Genomic DNA, 21,119 nt, shown 5'->3' with positions numbered 1-21,119 from the left:
ATTAAAACCAGCCTCCAACCACACTTGAAAGGAAAATTTGAGATTAAGTAGCGGTCATATGGGCACCGATTTTGAAAATAGGTATTTATAGGCACTTATAGAAATTTAGGCACAAGCATCAAAAATAGGCATTTATAGGCAATATAAAAACACATTAAAAGCTCTTCTTAGCGTCTAATTCTTGCTCGTATATCAAAGTGCCATGATAGGAACGCAAGAAACAGACTAGGGGTTTGCCTATATTCCGACCTCTACTAATGACATTCGCTCGTTGAATGTGTTCACTGAACTCATCGAAGTGCGACATGTGTTCTCTTGTTAACAGGTGCTTCACAAGAGATTACAGAATGGGCATCTAAAAGAAAGTGTAAACGATGTTCAGATGTTTATTAATGGTTGTTGTTAATATTTCAATAAGTTTTTAATGCGCAACACGACAGTGGAAGCAATTTGTGTTGCTATATTCTTTTTCCCGCGTAGATACAATGAATGATAATCTAACGAGTATCATTACGGAGGGTGCAGTGGAAGTTGGAGGCAGGGTAGTTAGACAGGACACTGGCAAGCTTTCTCAGGAAACGAAGAACCTAATTAAGAAGCGTCAAAGCATGAAAGTTTCAAGAACAACAGACAAAATAGAACTGGCAGAGCTTTCGAAGTTGATTAATAGGCGTAAAGTATGCGATGTAAGAAGGTATAACTTGGAGAGAATTGAACACGCTCTGAAAAACGGAGGAAGCGTCAAAGCAGTGAAGAGGAAACTTGGGATAGGCAAAAGTCGGATGTATGCACTAAGGGACAAAGAAGGCAAAATAACTACCAATATGAATAGGATAGTTAAATTAGCGGAGGAGTTTTACAGAGATCTGTACAGTAGCCGAGACAACCACGACCTTAATACCATAAGAACTAGCAGTAACCCAGATGACACCCCACCAGTAATGATAGAAGAAGTCAGAAAAGCTTTGGAGAGCATGCAAAGAGGCAAAGCTGCTGGTGAGGATCAGGTAACATCGGATCTGCTGAAAGATGGAGGACAGATTGTGTTAGAAAAACTAGCCACCCTGTTTACGAGGTGTCTACTGACGGGAAGGGTACCAGAGTCTTGGAAGAACGCTAACATCATCTTAATACATAAGAAAGGAGATGACAAGGACTTGAAGAATTACAGGCCGATCAGCTTGCTCTCTGTAGTATACAAGCTATTTACAAAGGTAATTGCTAACAGAGTAAAGAAAACATTAGAATTCAATCAACCAAAGGAACAAGCATGATTTCGAACAGGTTACTCAACAATTGACCACATTCATACTATCAATCAGGTAATAGAGAAATGCCCAGAGTATAACCAACCACTCTACATAGCCTTCATAGATTACGAGAAGGCGTTTGATTCAGTAGAAATATCAGCCGTCATGCAGACACTGTAGAATCAGGGCGTAGATGAAGTATATATAAACGTTCTGGAAGAAATCTACAGGGGATCGACTGCTACCATAGTGCTTCATAAACAAAGCAACAGAATACCAATCAAGAAGGGTGTAAGGCAGGGGGACACAGTCTCCCCAATGCTATTTACCGCATGCTTTCAGGAGGTTTTCAGAAGCCTAGAATGGGAACAGTTAGGGATAAGAGTTAATGGAGAATACCTTAGTAACCTGCGCTTCGCCGATGACATTGCATTGCTGAGTAACTCGGGGGACGAATTGCAACTCATGATTACGGAGTTAGACAAAGAGAGCAGAAAGGTGGGTCTTAAAATTAATCTGCAGAAAACGAAAGTAATGTACAACAACCTTGGAAAGGAGCAGCGCTTCGAGATAGGTAATAGTGCACTTGAAGTTGTAAAAGACTATGTCTACTTAGGGCAGGTAATAACCGCAGAGCCTAACCACGAGATTGAAGTAACTACAAGAATAAGAATGGGGTGGAGTACTGTCACAGAACGAGCGCTAAAAATGGGCGCGCCGCCAAACTCTTGCGATAACGCGCAGGAGAGACGCCGCGAGGTCAAAAGAAAGAAAAAGAAAACAAACATCTAAAGGCTCCCCGGGCGCGCGAGCCTCTCCTCTCGGAAGCGTGGCTTCGCCGACGAACCTCCTCACCCCACAACGGCGGCCGAGCAAGCACTGGAAATTTCCAGATGGAAAGGGGCGTGTTATGCCGGGTTGAGTCATCTGTCGGGGACGGCCCTCGTACAGTGTCGCGCCTTCCCCCAGCCTTCGCTGCGTATCGCGCCGACGAAATGACGAGAACCTTCTGGAATCTCGCGCGGAAGGTATTTAATCGAGCAGCCGAGACGAAAGATCAGGAGGAGACGGAAGTTAGCGCCAGAGCGCGTAGGGATTCCGCCGTGTAGTTGGCGAAGGTTTTGTCCGTGGAGACAAAGCCGGAGAAGAAGATGATTTCCACCTGAGGGGTGCCGACTCGAGCTACAGGCAAGAGTGTGTGTTTACCGCTATCGAGCGAATACGCGTGGCAACAGCTGCGTGTGTGAAGCCGACATGTTTCCGGCGAAGAAGTTGAAGCTTGGAGAGTGGCCAATTGAAGACGAGAGGTTTCCTGGAAGAGAAACTTCGGCGAGGTTTCCTGGAAGAGAAACTTCGAGGGCAGTGGAACGACAACAACGCTGGACTTTGAGTGAGTGATTCTCGGAAGAGTATCATCCATACTTTTGTTCCAAGAACTTTGGACTGAATAGGGTTCCTATCTCTTTAGTCTTTAAGTGTCTTGGTTGTTCAATGCATGCGACTGCATTGTAGTGCGTGTCGTTGTCTGTGTCCGTTGTTTCGAGTGTGGCTGATTGTACTGTGTAGTACGTTGCTTGGTGGGTGACATATTGTATTCAACTATTGTGGAGTGTGCATACTTGTGTATTGTTTTCGATCTGCCATTATTGAGAATATAATTCTGTTTGTTTATCAACTCTCGGCTCTGACTTGTTCTTTGGGCCACAACCGGCGTCCGCTGGCGCGCCAAAAAGGACCACTGCTAAATTGTCCACGCTTTCGTGGTGCGGTTCGGGGGGCCGATACTTCGACCCTTGGAATTAGCCCGGCGATCGCCTCCCTAATTAACGGGACCTGTGTGACAAGTACATTCGGCAAGCACTCTCAAATTATGACAGGTAGATTGCCACTATCCCTTAAGAGGAAGGTATATAACAGCTGTATCTTGCCAGTACTTAGCTACGGAGCAGAAACCTGGAGACTTACAAAGAGGATTCAGCTTAAATTGAGGACGACGCAGCGAGCAATGGAAAGAAAAATGGTAGGTGTAACCTTAAGAGACAAGAAGAGAGCAGAGTGGATTAGGGGACAAACGGGGGTTAAGGATATCATAGTTGAAATAAAGAAGAGGAAATGGACATGGGCCGGGCATGTAGCGCGTAGACAGGATAACAGCTGGTCATTAAGGGTAACTAACTGGATTCCCAGAGAAGGCAAGCGGGTTAGGGCGAGACAGAAGGTTAGGTGGGCAGACAAGATTAAGAAGTTTGCGGGTATAAATTGGCAGCAGCAAGCACAGGACCGGGTTAACTGGCGGAACATGGGAGAGGCCTTTGTCCTGCAGTGGACGTAGTCAGGCTGCTGCTGCTGATGATGATGATTCTTTTTCCCAGTCTCCGACTTGACGCTATAATGCCTTTTTCAGCCATGTTTAGACACACTTGCTGTTGTTTTGGTGCAGTGTCACCACGTTAGCCTCGCTAGTAGCATAACACACGTGCACATGTTGGACACCAGTTTAGGGAGAGTGTATTCTAACCAATTTTTATTTCTTGGGAAGCACCACAGTTCTCAGTTATTCTTTGACAAAGTCGAAGCCCGAAGAGCAGCCGACGTAAATGAATTGGCTTGCAGACACGGATCCAAGTCCCTCGTCGTCTGTGATCTTTCTTCAATATCAAGCTTGAAGTTCTGCAGTCGTTGTGATGCTTCATTGGCAGCAGCTGGAGAGCAATTATTGTTCATTTGCACTGATCATAATCTATCGTTGTCACAAATTCATGAACGCTGTCATGGTTGCAAATTGCCGACTGCAAGCTGTGAGTGGTTTTAAACTAGTCTTGGTTTGGTATGAGGATTTTTTTTTTCAGATGCTGTTTCATCACGTCGCAGTATATTTTCAACCAGCCGGTCAATGTTATGTAAATTAAATGTGCAATGCGTCACTTCTGTGTATCATAGCAGCCGCCGGTAGAAATTGACATCAATTGTGAATGTCATTTCACACAGCTGTGTAGACGCGGTATGCATGATCCCAATCACATTTGTTTTCAATGTCATTCAATGCGAATGACATTACACGTGCCATGCGACAGGGGTATTACACATTCCTGTGACGTCAGCGTAAACCTGGGGCCTGCAACCAGACATTCTACAAAAGGTGGACGACGACCAAAAGAGGAATTGGGCGGTCTTGGCGAAGGAGCTAGGTCTTGCAACATCAGCATGTACAGTTGTAGGGAATGCACACACCTGCCACTTGTTCAAGCTTGCCTGCATTAGGTTGTTGGATTCCACTTTTAAAGTGCATGGTACATGCATAAAAAAGTCTAGACAAAGCAAGCAGGGTGCTAACAGTTATATAGCGAGTATATGGTTAGTGTTCCATATACATTTCAAGTGTGATAGGAAATCGCTGATAGCAAAGATAGTTATCAACAGCATGCTTGATTGGGCTGGTTGGTGCGGATGGTTGGTCAGCGCCGTGTATGTGTCCTCTTCTCGTCCCATCTTTGGGGCTGTTTTATTTTTCATCTATATAGTTAACATATCGTGTGAGAACTCTTTAAACTATTAAAGCATTATATCCGACAAACACTGGTGTCTTCACAACCCTGGCTACTGTGTAGGAGTGTGTGATACATGTAGCGTATTTTGTATAACATGTACATCAAACAACAATGCATCATATTTCAAACATGAATCACTGGCTTAGCAACAACAGGCCTTCATCCTTTGGTAGGCACAAAGTAGGATGTATAATATCATTTTTTATGGATATTCCTTTTGTGCCTAATGTTCGGTGAGTTGTAGTACTTTTGCTTCATGCTTCATGCGATTAAGTGATATACTTTAAATAAACTAGAAGCAGAAACAAGGACACCCATTCTGTTTCTTCTGTTTGCTTATGGTTGTGGTTTGCCATCTAGGTTATTCAAAATAACAGCAACAGGCACAGTGGTGGGTTCTACTAAGCATGATTGTGATTAGATGCTCATAGTAGTCAAGTTTAAGCGAGGTGAGAGGCCAGAACAGCAGCACCCTCAAACATATAATAAGGACTACTGTTAAAACTTTATTTTGTCTGTTGCAATGTTTATGCAAGCTGTGGCACTTCTGAACTGTACAACTTTGTTTTTTTCTCATTTTGTCACAGCGTGTTGTGATAGTCGACCTGGGTGGATGCTCGATTCGGGCTGGAATCCTCATGGAACAGCGTGAGTTATGTGCCATGTTAATATTGTCAGTATGCTTGCACTAGTATGTTAACAAAAGTGATCTTCTAATGAGGGGCTGTTTTTTTAGAGATGGGAAGATCTTGAGGTGAATGTCATTACATGAATCACGCTACATTGAGAAACATGGCTAAAGAAGATGAAATCGACAATACACAGGCGTGAGACTTTAACCGTGCATGTGATTTCAGCAGCGCAGCTTTACTAACCAAGACATAAATTGGCTGCTTGTGTGGTGAAAGCATTGGTAAAGCATCTTTTATTATATAAAAGGGGATGTGACAACTGCTAGAAAAAGAAACTTGTTTTAGTATGCAGTTGAAGCTCGTTAATTTGAACCCTGTGGACTGAACTTACTGCTAATTTGAACTAACACTCTGCTCCTGGCGCAGCCCTATGTATTTCTATGAAGGAGATCTCCCTATGAATCGAATGTTTCAGTATTTGCAACAGTTACATTGAACTGGGAGCCCCCTGGCTTTTATCGCTCGTCGCAGAAATCTGCCCAGAATTATCACTCAAATTGCTTATTACCTTTATCTGAGTAAAACAAGTGTAGTGATTGGTCTCCATGTGCTTTGTCGGTTGTAAATCTCGTCTGCCTACTGCTACTGCTGTATGGCTGGCACGGCCCAGTCAAGCAATGTTTTCCTTTAGACATGTCTCTTTGTATATTGTTCTAGATAAACTGAGACATTAAATTTTGATTGTGTTAGCTCAGACATGTCATTGAACATGTTTTGGAGCACAAAGAGCTTATTTCGGCATTAAGGCTCACAGGAATGCAAGTCCCTGCTTCTTTGTAATGTAACACACACTGAGCAATAATTTCTGCTCGCTGTTAGAGCCTGAACTTAATTTACAAAACTACATGCCACAAACGTGTAATATTCCCTAATATGCATGAACGAATCCAGAGGTGGCGTCTCTGGATTTTCTCTGCACAATGTGATGGGATGTCTCTTCATTCTAGCGCCTGCCCGCAAATTCAATCTCCACTTAATATAAACAATTTTACATAGTTTCTCTGAGCTTAAATTACCGAGCTTTCACTGAGATCAGTTTGAAAATAATGTTATGCCATGAAATATGAAGTTATGTCATGAGGTATGAAGTATTTACTTTCATAAATAGCTGGCTACATCTCTTGTTGCTTTAACTTTATCTTTCCTCACTTCACAGCTGGTTCCTAGAGTATATTAAATGTTTGCTTATTTTTACACACTTATTCACACAAACTGATAACCAACCATAACCGGCAGTATTCAGTAAATATGAAAAACTGTATCATAGAAAGGTTATCACTCAGTGCCACAGGTGACTTTAATTACATTTGTTTTCTTCTGTTCTATATTTAGCTTTTTTTTATGGAGTTCTGATGCCCCCTGTAACTCATTGTTGCCCATTACTTGCATTATATTTGCAGCGGCTCTACCGACAGTCTACTTCCCATCAGTCTGCAGCACAGACCGATCTACGTGAGTATGCTGCCTGGTAAATGGGATCATTCATGAGGATGAGCTAGCATAGCCACTAGGGGGAACTGCTACCTACCCATACCATTTTCCGATGTTCTTGTCTTTCTGTTATCGCTAGATCCCAGCGGTGATGGTTGCATTTCGATGAAGTTGAAAAGCTAGAAGCCTTTGTACTGTACGATGTCAGGGCACGTTAACGAACACCTGATTGTTGAAATTTAAGCCCTTGACTATGGCTTGCCTCATGATCATATCGTGGTTTCTGCATGTAAAACCCCAGATACTGTTATTCTTCCATTTTTTCTAATTGAAGTTGTGCCATCTTTTCTTTCCTCAATCATAAAGTCGGAGTAACAGCCCAAAAACGCACCCCGCAGGGGCACCTGTACGAGCAGGTGTTTAGTGTGTAGTGACACCTTGAACCCAAGCTAACATAACAGGGGTGGTTTCAATCTCCTTCTACGCCTAGATGTGCGTGGCTGAGCTGTGTCCTGGGAAATGGGGGTCCCGGGGGTTCCATAGCAACGTAAATGTAGTGCGAAAAGACACGGGCAAGAAAGGGTACACCACTAGGACTACCCTTTCTTGTCCGTGTCTTTTCGCGCTACATTTACGTTGTTATGAATCAGTACCAACTCGCTCGCCTCTCCATTTTGCTCCTCGGGAATTCAGCCGAAGCCAGATGATTGGACCTCCAAGGCCCCCCCGCAAAGGCAACACACCCTTTTGGCCTCAACTTCACGTAAACAGAACCCCTGGGCTGACCCACTCAGGGGAAATCGGTAGTTGCCTTTTCCCATCGCTCTCTCCCTACCGTTTCGCCTTTATTTCATTTCACTTTTAGGAGCAAAGCTCCTTATGGTGTGGCTTGTGCGTCCCCCGTTGTTGTAGTGCGTATCCTGTGGCACATACCCGTATACCAGTGGCACGTACCTGCCCTCGGGCACATATTCGCATGTCCACATGTTACAAAATACGTAGCACGGCGTCTTTATCAGTCTCTCAGTGTTAACAAAGCACTGACAGCAGAAATGCGCTACGTACTCTCGTTTAGTCCTTAGATTGTCTGCTGGATGGCGGTACTTGCATAGAAGTTTTTTTCGTGGGCGCCGCCATTTTGCTTGCGGGCGTTCTTTTTCTGGTCTGGCAACCCTTTGGCATGCGAGAAGCTCGCTGTTTGCATAGAAGATAAGCGTGTGGCTGCGGTTTTATCGTTCGTTTTCACTTTTACATGGTCAATTTAGACTGAAGTGATCTATTTATTTATTTATTTATTAGAATACCCTCAGGGCCCGTAGGGCATTACAGAGGGGGTGGGTACAACATTTATAACACACAAGAAAAAAAAGACAAAATAAAGAAACAAGTGTCAGATGCGCAAATCAGGAAGGCAACATAAGTCAACTAAAAATGTATAAGTAAGAATTCAAGCACATACAAGACAAAGATAGATAATGGAAACTGCGTATAGTTACAAACATTGCTGAGAAATTGCAGTCTTGAATAACAAAGGGTCTGTTATTGTTACAACGGAAGAGGGAAGGTGGTTCCAATCGGCGGCTGTTTTCGGTAAAAAGGCTGCTGAAAAGAATTTGGTGCGGCAAAACGGAATGGCAACCTTATGCTGGTGATCAATGCGCGATGAGTGGTATGACGGTTGTGAAATGAGGTCTCGCTTCATTGATGGATTGTGAAAAAATATCTTATGAAAAAAATGCAGTTTGCCAGTTTCCTCCGGACAGTTAAATTGGGTAGGTCAAGGTTAGATTTCATTTCTGATATGCTAGCAGTACGGGAATAATTAGAACAAATGAGCCGAACTGAGCGGTTCTGAACAGATTCTAACGCGTTAATTAAATTTTGCTGCACGGGATCCCATATAGCGGACGCGTACTCAAGCTTTGGGCGAATTAGTGATCGGTATAATAGAATTTTGAGGGACAGCGGACGTTCTTTAAAAAATAAGTTTATGAGACGTTCTCACAAGCTTCAAGTTGTCACAAGCTTCAAGTCGTGGAGGGTATATACAGTGCCTCTAACGAGTCCGCCTCTGTTGATGCAGTATATTCACAGCATCGACTTTATTCTCGAAGAATGCGCAGTATTTTCAGGTCTTTCTTTTCCAGAATGAGCAACAGCACTTCGAGAGCATAGTGAATATCTTTCCTGAGCTGTATTCATCCGCTTTGGTAACAAGGTTTTTTTACGTCACGCCGTCGCATTGGCTACCGCTCTTGCATGAAGCCATGCATTGGAGTGCAGTGGTTCGTCTTTATTTCATGGCACTGATGGTTTTTGTTAACTGTGCACTAATTGTTGTTTAAATTGTTTCTCAACTCTGAAGGAGTGACCGTATCTTACTGGCTTGTTTGTTTTTACAGGTGTGCACTTGAATACAGTTCTTACATCAAATGACACTGATGTGCCTGCGCGTCCCCTTTTTATCTTTTTCTTTTTTTGAATCACGGTACTTGAGTGACTCTTGGTGCCGTAGTACTTGGACCTGCGATAGAGAGAAATTTTACGTGGGGCTGTTTATTGGTGAAATATTGTTATCGTTGGAATAGCTGTAGGCTGCGTACCTTCCATTCATAGCCAAGGTTGAGCATTGGTGTTGAAGTCGTTGGGGTTCATGCCCCTGAGAAGAAGTGCTCTGAACATACCTCTGTACCCGCAAAAGGTACAAAGTTTTTCCTGTTCAAGTTTGCAAGCCATAGAACCCACTGCTCCTTGTCGACTGGAAAACGATGCATCTTGAAGAGTCCACAGCCACAAAAACTCCGCGTCTGGTGATGCAAATGGCATATTTCTTGCTACAGCAGTTTCCTTTTTCTGTAGTTGTTACTGCACCCAAAAACAGTGCAGTGGTTCCCTGATAACCAATTCTTGGCTGTCACACCAATGAAGAAAACAAAATCCGCAGGTTGGCATAGTAATACATGGCGAATTGCTCGATAATGCCACACATACCAGCATCAACACACGCACTCCAAGATGTCACGCGCATGCCAGAGAGGAGGAATGCATTGATGCCAGACCGGACCTCCTTGCACGATGCAAAGGTTCATATGATGAACATATGATAAAAAGAAGCGAGATGGCAATACTTGAAGTGTTACCACTGATGGTATCTGTCTCCCAGGTTGACTCCATCTCTTGCAATTGTGAAAGCAATAAGTATATGTGCACTTTAGAAATAAACTAAACCACTAAATAATGCTCTTGTATGGATGTTGTGGCCAAGCATGTATAATAAAAGCTTTTTGATTGACAATGTTTACTAGTATAAACACTACTAGGAGATAAAGATGAGTGGTCCATCAGCAAAGGAGTTAAACTTTCACGCTGGAAGCTGAATCGAATGTCAGACAGACAGACCAAAATTTCCTATCATCTTTAAAACTGTCCAGCTTGAAGACCTTTAGTAATATCCTTATCACTGTATCAGCACATCGTTTGATGAACACTCTCCGAGAAGTTGTATCAGAAGATGACCTAGTTGACCTGACAGATTCCGAACTTTTTGACAGCTGTAAAGATGAGAATTTAATCAATGTCCAGAGTATTAAAATGAAGCGAGATGATAAAGATATTCCAACAAAACACCTAATATTACCTTTGGCTCCAGCATTCTTGAAACACTTGTAACTGGCTACACAAAGCTCCGTGTTTGCCCATACATCTCTAATCCATGACGGTCATTGTTCCCAGACATGTCATGGCCAGCCAGCATGTCCAAAATCTGCACTGAAAGTACAGTCGACTCCCGATAATTCGAAGTCGCTTAATTGGAATTATCGGTTAATTGGAAGTGGAGTGGGGGTCCCGTCAGTTTTACATGCAGTTCAACAGGAAGAAATTGTTGGTAATTGGAAGCTAGAGGTCTGAAATTTCGGTTAATTCGAATTTATATTCAATCGAATTCCCGGAGGAAATCGTAATGTTTGTTAAATTTCCTATTTTCGAAGTGCTAAACAACAATGCGTGTCAGACCGGCACCCAAGGGCATCGCAGTTGACCACGGCGCCGCAGCTCAAAGCGTCAGCTGATGGCATCGCAGTTGCATGCAGCGCCCCAGATCACGAAGCGGCTGCTCCGGCGGTTCCGGTTCCGGGCCTCATTGTTTATCTCGTTACGGTTGTGTGCGGACTCAGCGTTTCCACGTGCGACGAAGCTCCACGTTCATTTACTATGGCAACTCGCGGGCATTATCAGGCGCAAGCAGCGCCACGATATGGTGTTTAAAAGCGTTAACAGGGAAAAGGCTGCCGCCAACGCTGAAACATGTGATACGCGGAGGAAAAATCAGCTTCGCAAGTACTCGGGAGTATATCGGCCGGAAGATATCTTCAATGCCGACGAGACAGCACTTTTTTACAGAATGTTGCCCGAGAAGACGCTGACTGTGCTGGAGGGAAGTGTAGCAAAGAAAGAGTGTCGGTGCTGATAGCGGCGAACATGACGGACACTAAGCAATGTCGCCTGCTCGTGATAGGCAAAGCTGCTAAGCCTAGATGTTTCAAGGGCGTGAAAACGCTGCCTGTCGACTACGCGTCTAACAGGAAAGCGTGGATGACTGCAGACCTATTCAAGCATTGGCTGACAAAATTGGATCGCAAGTTCGCGTTATTTAAACGCAATGTATTGCTCCTTGTGGACCAATGCAGTGCACACATGAATGTGCCGCCCTTGAGTGCAATACGTGTCGCCTACCTGCCAGCGAACACTACATCGGTGTTACCACCACTGAACCAGGGGATCATCAAAAAACGTGAAAGTACTGTACAGGAAGCATCTTCTTGAGCGGATGCTGTTGTGTATGGACAATGCAAGTCAGTATGGCGTGAGCCTTCTCAGTGCTATCCATATGCTGGCGCGAGCGTGGGGTCGCGTAAAGGATGAAACCATTGCAAACTGCTTTAGGGCATGTGACTTCATTCCAAGTGGTGCAGATGATGACGCGTCTTGTACAGTGGGGAAAGAAGACACAAGTGAGCTTGACGTTGATGGTCTCCTGCCAGCTCTCGGCGACGTCCCTTTCGAGGAGTACATTGCCACTGACAGTTCGATAGAAACATGCGGTGCACTGTCGGATGCTGAGATCGTGGAGATGGTTCGGCCCAGCGAGCCTAGTCACGAAACTGACGTTGACGACGACGACGACGCAAGTGAGCCACTACCGCGGGCTGCTGATGTAGCCGCAGGCCTTGCCCTCGCGCAGCGGTTTTTCACTGCTGAGAGCAACGCCGAGGAAGCACTCGGGCACATATACAGCCTGCAGGACTTGCTTTTTGCTGCAAGATTCAGTAAACAGAAGCAAACGGCAATCACAGATTTTTTCTCATAAACTGCTTTGAAATAAATGTATTTTTTGTTCACTTTGGTTAATTGAAATTCTGCTTAGTTCGAAGTTTCTCGCGGTTTCCGTGAACTTCGTATTAACGAGAGTCGACTGTAATGAAAATGCACACTAGAAATGTGACATTGTCGCACTGAAAGTAAATGAAAATATTTCATACGAATATTCATTCGAGGAAGGGTCTCTCACTTTCTCAATGTACGCTGCATGATACGGTGCTTAAAAGGGCAGTACCGCACCAGACAACCTCCACTGGGCTGAGAGCCAGTGGCAGTGCTCCTTTGGATTCAGCAGGTAAAACTGCTCAGCCTGCATGGAAGCAGAGCCCCTCAATTTCTGGGCTGTTGGGGCAGGAGGCCTCTCTGCATGCGGTGAGGTCTCTGACAATGCTGACAAACCTGCACAGATGGGTGGTCACTTCTTCAGTCGAGGCGGTGTACACCTTCAGCATCGTCAGTGCCAAATGATCGAAGCATTTCACTCGAACGCTTGAAAAAATGCAAAGCGATTCGAGTGATTTCGCCCACGAAACACTTATAGACAATTAAATCACTTGTACACAGATAACCTACATAACACTACACAACAAATAAAAGTAGTTACCCAGATAATTCAGTGGAACTTTATACGTCTCATTCGCAATTTGGATGACATCCAAGAGCTACTTTCTAAACACCAACCAAGTCTATTCTGCGTACAAGAAACACCTAAAGCCAACCTACAAAAACTTTCTTCAACAGTATGTTGTCTTTCGTAAAAACCGTGATGACGCCCTTGCGCCATCAGGTGGCGTTGTGATTTTTATAGTCAAAACCATAGCGTGCCAAGGACTACCGCTACAGACATTCTTGGAAGCAGCGGCTGTTCACGCTGTTCTTTTAAATAAACTCATCACCATTTGTTCGCTTTACATTCCCCCACATTACCAAATTACACAAGCATGAATTTCAGTGCTTGATCAATGAATTGCCAGAACCTTACTTCGTTCTCGGTGATTTCAATGCCCACAGCAGCCTGTGGGTTGACTCTCGCTCCGGAGCCTGAAATTGTCTGATAAAGGATTTTCTACTTTTTCTGGTTCATGCCTATTAAATAAAAAGAGCCTACGTTTTTTAGCCTCGTGAACAAAACATTACTCGCAAAATCCTCGCACTTTTTTTTGGCAGAAAAGTGAGGCAAAGTTCAGGGGTGCGAGAATTACGCGGGGAAAACTTTCCACGAAAACGTACAGAGCGAAAAAGAAAACGAAGTCGCCGCAAATCAGGATTTCAACACCAGCAACTAACAGAAAGCTTTGAGAAGTACTAATTAAAACTTACCTCAACAATAAAAGCACAGGTTCAATGCAAGGCAAGATTTATTTGAGACACAAAAAGTGCAAGCAAATAATCGAGAATTGGAATACCATACGCAAAGCTTGTGGGCATTGCGGGCGTAGCGGTAGCGTTTGTCGCTCAACAGGAGCTCTCAAAAGATAAGCGTAGGACGTCAGTATTGGGCTGATTGCTATTTAACAGAATCATCTGCAGTTTTCTTCTGAAAGAATAGAGTTTACCATCAATCCCAGTTTAAGGCACACGGCAGGCCCAACGCGTCTTAGTGGCTTTCAGCTACCATCACCAGTAGCGAACACAAAACTTGTAGACTCCGAAGGGGCTACCGGCAGCCCCCTTGCCATTGTTTAGTGCATGATCTATCACTTTCTACTTGAAAGCAGATGTGTAGCTTGAGTATCACTCCATATCTTGACAAGAATACCGACACAACATGCAAAACACGCCGCAATGTGCACTTGCCACTTTGGCTTGGCTTGGATTGGATTGAATCTTCGTGCAATAATACAGTCAAATCTCGATAATATGAACTTGAAGGGGCCCAAAAATTTGTTTGAATTAAAAGAAGTTCGAATTAATGAAAGATAATTAAATGGAGGGCTCCCCACGCAGTGGCACATGTGCGTTGAGGTAACACACGAGAGGGAAGTTTCAGAAGACTTACATTTATTCACAAATCACAGGGCATCCATCATTAAATGAAGTAATCGGTGATGTGCGTCTGCACATGTTTGCCTTGAAGCGAGTCAATCAATTTAGCACGCAGCTTATGTGATTCTTAAAGAAAAAAGAAGATAAAAGTGAGCCCCCATAACTGTCTGCATCACAGTGCGACACCTCAACATTAGCTCACAAGGGATGGGGGTAAGGAGGGATTAAAAGGATAGGATGAAAGATATGGAGATAGAGAGGGGGAAGTAGAGAGTGTGGCGTAGGGACAGCGACATCCAGAAGCAAGGAGAAGATAGGAAAGATGGACACGGTACGCAGTTTGCAAAGCATGTCTACTTCGGCTTCAGCATTCTCCTGACAAGATAAGTTGCGCGCGGCAGTTTCCAGCGCCAACACTCTCTAAAGACGGCGCCAACGACTGTATCTTTGCTACTACCACAGAACACCTGTATGCTACCCTTTGCGCCAAAGCCGCAGTGTGGCCAGCACATGACAAGAAAGGAGACGGGGAGAGAAGGAAATCGGCATTTGAAAGAGAACCAAGACTTCTTGCTCGGCAGTTCTTTTGTTTGTTTTTTTTCACGAGTTGTTAAAAGGAGAAGGGTTACATAGCAGGGACGAGAAAGTGGGTAGCGTGGCACCGGCGCATAAGAGGGGGCCAGACTCCATGAAAGCTTTTTTTTCTCTCTCTTTTTTTTTTGCGCGTGGCATTGAAAGGAGAAATGTGTTTATGTGGCAGGTGCAGAAAAAAAAAAAAAGCGTGGCACAGGCCCGTCACAGATCGGCATTTGAAAGAGAGCAAACATTTCACCGCAGCCTTTTCTTTCCTTTTCCTTTCCTTCGCGCGCCGCGTTGAGGTGCCGCCGCGAGATTGGCCTGTGTGCTGAGAGCATTTTCGGAGCGCAGTATGTTCGAAATAACCGTCGCTAATGCTTGCGCGTTCGAATTATCGGGTATTTTCGCCCATTGGAATACACACAGCTTCTATGGGACCTCATTGTGAGTTCGAATTAAGTGTGTTTGAATTAATGAGATTAGATTGTAGTAGTATGCTTGATGCATAAGAGATGGCGTGCAGTATCATCATCAGTGGCTGGAACGAGCAGACGAAATTATTAAGGCAGTTTTCAGGGGTGTGATAATTACTCAAGGGAAAAAGAAATCGTATTTTTGTTGGGCAATGTGGAAGGTGCGAGAATTATGCGAGTGCGAGGATTACGTGAGTAAACACGGTATGTAGCAATATTTTCAAAATATTCAATTCGTACTCACACTTCAATATTTGAATTTGCTTCGCACCCAAAGTGTTGCTATTCGCACAGCTCTAGTTAACAGCAGTGTCTGCTTCCCGCAGGATGTGTTTTACTGTGAAAGTGTTATGAGATCAAAACACGGGTCACGCACAGCGCCATAGTTGTCCGTTGCCACCGGTGTCCGTAACCAGTAGTTAAAGAAAAAAAACTCTGTAAATAAAAAACATCATTGACACAATGGGATTCGAACCCCGGTCCGCTGTATGCCAGCCCAGTAGTCTGCCACTGAGCCATGCCACTGCTTGAAACTTTTTTCTAAACTGGCCTTAGACAGTCTTGATGTTGGGAAAGTAATCGCATTAATATGAGTAATAAGGCATTTTAGAACATCAAAGAAACAGCCAGGCATTACCCAATGTGAATTGCATAACGATTGGGTCATCCAATGCTTCTGTCTATTAGAAAACTTGTTCTTAATCATCTATTAACTGTGGCGCATACCCACTTCGGGCATAATACTTTATCATTGCCAGCCACTGCATAAAAAAATTGCAAGAAATTTTTCACAGATGTGTAGCGGATACCACGCTTCTCCTAAGAATGAAGGATAGCATAGTGAATGCTAGCCTACAGCAGACAAAACTTATGATTAGACAAAAATTATGATTATTTATAGCATAGGGGGTACCCAGCAGTATGCTTGTAGTATATACCCAAAGAGTGTTTAGAAAAGGCTCTGAAAGGCCACTCTTCTAGCTTTTGCTGTGACTGCGTTGCACGTTCCACGCAGGCCTGGCTTTTTTCTTTTTTTTTTTCAACAAGTACGAAGGATGCCTCATCATTAAGCTTTCGTGCCAATTCTAGTAGATGCCGATTTCTTTCTAGCTCGCTTTTTCTGAAAAAGACGCTGAAAGCAAATACAAAAGAACCTCGTTAATACATTCTCTTTTAATACGATTTCCTGGCTCCTGCGCTTGAAATCGCGAAAACTAGAAATGCCCCAATAGCGCTATGTGTTAATACGGTCGGCTTAATACGTTCCCGGAAAATATGATTATTTAGCATCAACATTCGGAATTGTGGCAAACTGCAGTCGTATTATACGTTCCGCGCGTGAAAATCTTTATTCAAATGTGGGAAAAAAACGCTCTCTCTTGGCCTATGAAGCGCCAAGTGGCAGAGTGCTGCCGCGCGGCGACAGCAGTTTCTTTGTTGCACTCAATCGTTGCCCTGTCATCCCCTGCGTTTTCTCCAAAATATACTCAATTGTCCCCTCTGCGCTTACTTTGAATGCCCAGTTGCCCTCTCCATTACTCCTGCCTACGAACCACACAAAGACCCATCCGAGCTGTCAAAGTCTTTAACAATTTTCAGAAAATTCCCTTTATTTTCTGTAGCACAGTGGTTTTCTTTCTTCGCTGGCACCTTGACGCCATTTCGCTGAGCACTGCAAAGCCTTCATCCGTAGCAAGTTAGTGAAAAAGCGACCGTCCCATACTACAACAGCCGGGAGAACACTACAGAGCTAACCATTGCTTCGGCACGAGACGCACGTTCTGCCGCTGCTACACAATGCACCATTACATCTGCCTCCTTTCTCGACCACATCTCACGCGCTGCTGGCATCTGCCAGCATATTTTTTCTTTAGATGATTTATAAGGCTACGCTGTGGTGACCTCACATTCACTCTAACGAAAGATCACTGCGAGTTCAGGCTTAGCGAGCCATAGGGCCGCGTCTCTGTCACCTACTCACGTGTAGTGCACCACTTCGCGCGCGCTCAACTAACAATGCATTTAGCGCGGCATGACAAAAGAGACAGTGTTCGATTAACAGCAACACACAAACACTTTATTGCCCTTAACGGCACCCCCAAACAACAGTATACGTCTGCTCCCGAGATGCAGGGAGCAAAGGCTTTCGCACTTAGATGTTCACGATCAAGGAGAGACCGTGAGCACATCACAGCTGGCAATAGCGAGCTTTGAGACGCCAGTCGGGAGAAGGTCCCTTGCACCTATGCTGCTCAATCTCATGATGGCCACGAGGCCTGGTCGGAAGAGTTAAGGCAAACTTCGTACGCGTAGGTCCGGCAAGTGCGGCTTGGCGTGGTATAACCACTTCACTAGACACTGCTGCTTGGCCTAGCGTACGGCACCGAAGCTAACACTCGGGTAACCACGCTCGTTGGGGATGCCTAGGCACCCAGGCAGGCTACGATCCGGCGATTCCCAAGGGGGACTCTGATGAAGGAAAACCATGTGCTTACCAGGCACCGGCCAAGGGAGAGATCTTCCAAGTGCTCACTCGACTCGGCCTCGCTCATTCTCGTAGCCCCTGAGTACACGTGCTGTGCCCGCACGTGGCGCCATCTATCGCCACGCGCCGTATGGGAATGCCGGTACAGCGCGTGACAGGAAAGAAAAAGGAGCAGCCGTACGACAAAATGCCCATGAAATAGTCGGGGGTGCTCCTCAGATCCCCACAACGCGCGTTCAGGTATATTTGCCACGCACCTTCCAGCGGGAAAGATACGAACGCGACGCGCCTATATTCCCCCACTAATCCACTAGTCATTAGTGCAGGATGCATGCCCTGCTGTGTCATCAAGGTGTCTGTAACTGTGCAGGGTAACTGCCACCGGAAACGAATGCCGCCCAATTAGAGTCGTCGTCAGGGCTCCAGTGATTGTCGCTACTTTGAGAAGAAAAAAAAATTAGGAATATGCAAGCGCGGCCCTGTGCGAGTCTGCACGTTTCTCAGTAGTTCGCGATTCGAGACAGTTGCGACCAGCTAGCATGGGGGCAGGTAAGTGCAAATCCTTGTCAATTAAGGTGAAGCTGAATATTCTTTGGCAGCAGCTTGCATAAAAGGATACAGAGTGCAGCGAAGACAACCCTGTGGCGTGCGCGTCTGACAATAACATCGGTGAGGAGTTCCTCTCCACCGATGTCGAAGCGCCCTTCGCTGATTTCATCTCTATAGACAACAACGTCCTGACTTGTGAGCCGCAAAGTGTCGCGGCATTGTCAGAGGTGGTGTGGGGTGATGCAGCGAAGGAGATGAAGGATGAGGCACTGGAAAACGATAGCGAGAATGAAAGGGGGCGCTGACTGGCTAACTTTGCCAAAGCTCTTGTTGGACTGGAAGCTTAGAAAGATTCTCTTACACGAAAAACAATGTAAATGCGGACGAAGGTCAATGTGTGTAGAAGGACCTTTTGTTGTCCAAGGGTGAGAGGCAGCAGCAGAAAATTACTGTTTTTTCTGAAATAATTTTTGTTTTGCCGTTACAGCTATACAGTAAAAGCTCGTTAATTCGGATTTCACGGGACCGGAAAAACTCCAAATTAACCGAATGCCGAATTAACGAATGAACAGGGAAAACAACATTTAAAATCAAGCTGCAGAAGCACACCTTTATTTGTTGAAGTATTTTGTAATTGTCGTCTGTGTTTTTGCGCAGATTCCAGCTGACATCACAATTTTTCTTAACTGTTCCAAATGGCCAACAGCACGCAAGCTGTCGGGAGTGTTCAGGCAAGCGTCCTCTAATATTAAAAGCGCCTCCGAGACTTCCCGTGAGGTGCGATGAGGTCGCGGCTGTATCTCCTCGCATGATTCTCTGTCGGAATCGTGGTCTTCATGGGCGCCCGTGACATCATTAATAATCTCTTGATTGGTCAGGAGACCACTCGTGGCAACACCATGATCAATCGCAATGTAGTCCTGAAAGGTCACCTCTGTGGGAAGGACAGCATCGAAAGTCGGGCAGTCATCGTCGGTGGACTCGGCTGACACCTCCTCGATGCCATCGTCAGCTACTGCTGCAAGCTCGGGCCTCACAAAACCGCTGTGCCGAAAACAGTTGGCGATGACTTGCGGCGGAGTGTTTTTCCACACGTGGGCGATGATGTGCACTGCGCCGAGTAAGTCCACTTGATACAACTTTCCAGCTTCTGAGCATAGGATCATTCGCTCTAGCAGGTGCTTGCGGTACTTCGACTTCACGTAGTGAATGATGCCCTGGTCCATCGGCTGAAGAGCAGACGTAGTGTTGGGCGGCAAAAAAACTACTTTGATGCTCTTCAGTTCGACTGTACAGTTATGGGCACTGCAGTTGTCAACAACCATAATTATCTTGCGGTCCTTCGACGTGAAATGCCGGTCCAACTGCTGCAGCCAGCCGCGAAAAATGTCCGATGTCTACCATGCCTTCCTGTTCGCTGTGTACTCGGCAGGAAGGCTTTTGACGTTCTTAAAACAACGTGGCTTAAGCGCCTTCCCGACGGCAAGTAGTGGCAAGCGCTCCGTGCCAGTCATATTGGCGGCAAGAAGCACAGTTATTCTTTGCTTGCACTTCTTGCCACCAATGCACGCGTCCCCTTTGAAAGTCACCGTCTTGTCGGGCAGAGCTCTGAAAAATAGAGCAGTTTCATCTGCATTGAACACGTCACGTGGTTCATATGCGGCGATATGCTCCAGCAGCTTCACATTTCTCCACTCGGTGGTCACGCTTTCGTCAACACTGGCCTTTTCGCCGCACGCACTCCTGAAGACAAGTTTGTGTCTCTCTCGAAACCTTGCAAACCACCCTTCTGACGCTTTGAACGATTCAATGTTCATCATTGCAGCGTTCTTCTCACCTTGCGCCATGATTAGAGGTCCGCTCAAAGGCAGATGCGCGTTGCGACAGTCAGTAATCCACCGGAGCAAAGCTTCTTCGAGCTGGGGATGAGCTGCGGTTCGCAATCGCTTTCTAGAGGCATGAAACTTCTCGCTTTCGAAGGCTTGTCGAATCTGTTGTTCATTTTTCACGTACGTTCCCAACGTGCTCCGCTTCACGTTGTACTTGGTCATCACCTGCTGTCGCTATTCGCCGTTCTTCAGTGCTTCCAAAATTTCCACTTTAGTCGCCAAGTTCTTTGCGTCGTAGTTCTGCCGCTTTTTCGGCGTTGCCATCACTGTTGCGCACGATGGTGGTGGCATGCAAATACGGTCACAATGGAAGAAAAAGAGAACTCCGCAAGAAGAGATGGTTCCGACACGGGCAAGGTTCCTTTTGGCGTTGCATAAGTAATTGCCAGACTGGGAGGGTCAGTGTTGCCAGACTGCCGCTAAATTCGACTGGAAATTTTTTTTTCTGTAGTTGTGGCTTCTCCGTGAGAAATTGGTGCCATCCGCGGTGCATTTCGCGAACGAGCGACGCTGGCCGTTTCAATTAACGGAATGAACCGCGCCTAGCAGTAGTCGAGCGTGGCGCTGCTGTGCAATTAAGAGCCCATTTTAATTAACGGAATGAACCACGCTGGACTTCTGGTAGGCGCAGTTTATTCCGTTCATTTAATTGGCCTCCTAATTGCACGGCAGTGCCGCGCTCGACTTCTGTAACGCGCGGTTTATTCCGTAAATAAAACGAATTCTGTAACGCGCGGTTCATTCCATTAATTAAAACAAATTTGACTTCTGCTAGGCGTGGTTCATTTCGATAATTAAATTGGCCTCCTAATTACACGGCAGCACCACGCTCGACTTCTGCTAAAATTGGTTCATTTCGTT

General features: G+C 45.3%; 1 protein-coding gene across 3 annotated transcripts in view; it reads left to right on the top strand.

The window, feature by feature from the left end:
• LOC119163047 (uncharacterized) overlaps window positions 1-21,119 on the top strand; it is a 512,110-nt gene that overhangs the window by 399,640 nt on the left and 91,351 nt on the right. For all 3 annotated transcript variants that reach the window (XM_037414982.2, XM_075874279.1, XM_075874278.1), the window contains 2 exons: window positions 5,386-5,446; window positions 6,891-6,942. In XM_037414982.2, the coding sequence (XP_037270879.2) occupies window positions 5,386-5,446; window positions 6,891-6,942 (113 nt within the window). The remainder of the gene's footprint in view (window positions 1-5,385; window positions 5,447-6,890; window positions 6,943-21,119) is intronic.

Source organism: Rhipicephalus microplus, chromosome 9 (assembly GCF_043290135.1).
Source record: "Rhipicephalus microplus isolate Deutch F79 chromosome 9, USDA_Rmic, whole genome shotgun sequence".
Lineage (NCBI taxonomy): Eukaryota > Metazoa > Arthropoda > Arachnida > Ixodida > Ixodidae > Rhipicephalus > Rhipicephalus microplus.
This window is presented reverse-complemented; position numbering and strand designations above follow the sequence as displayed.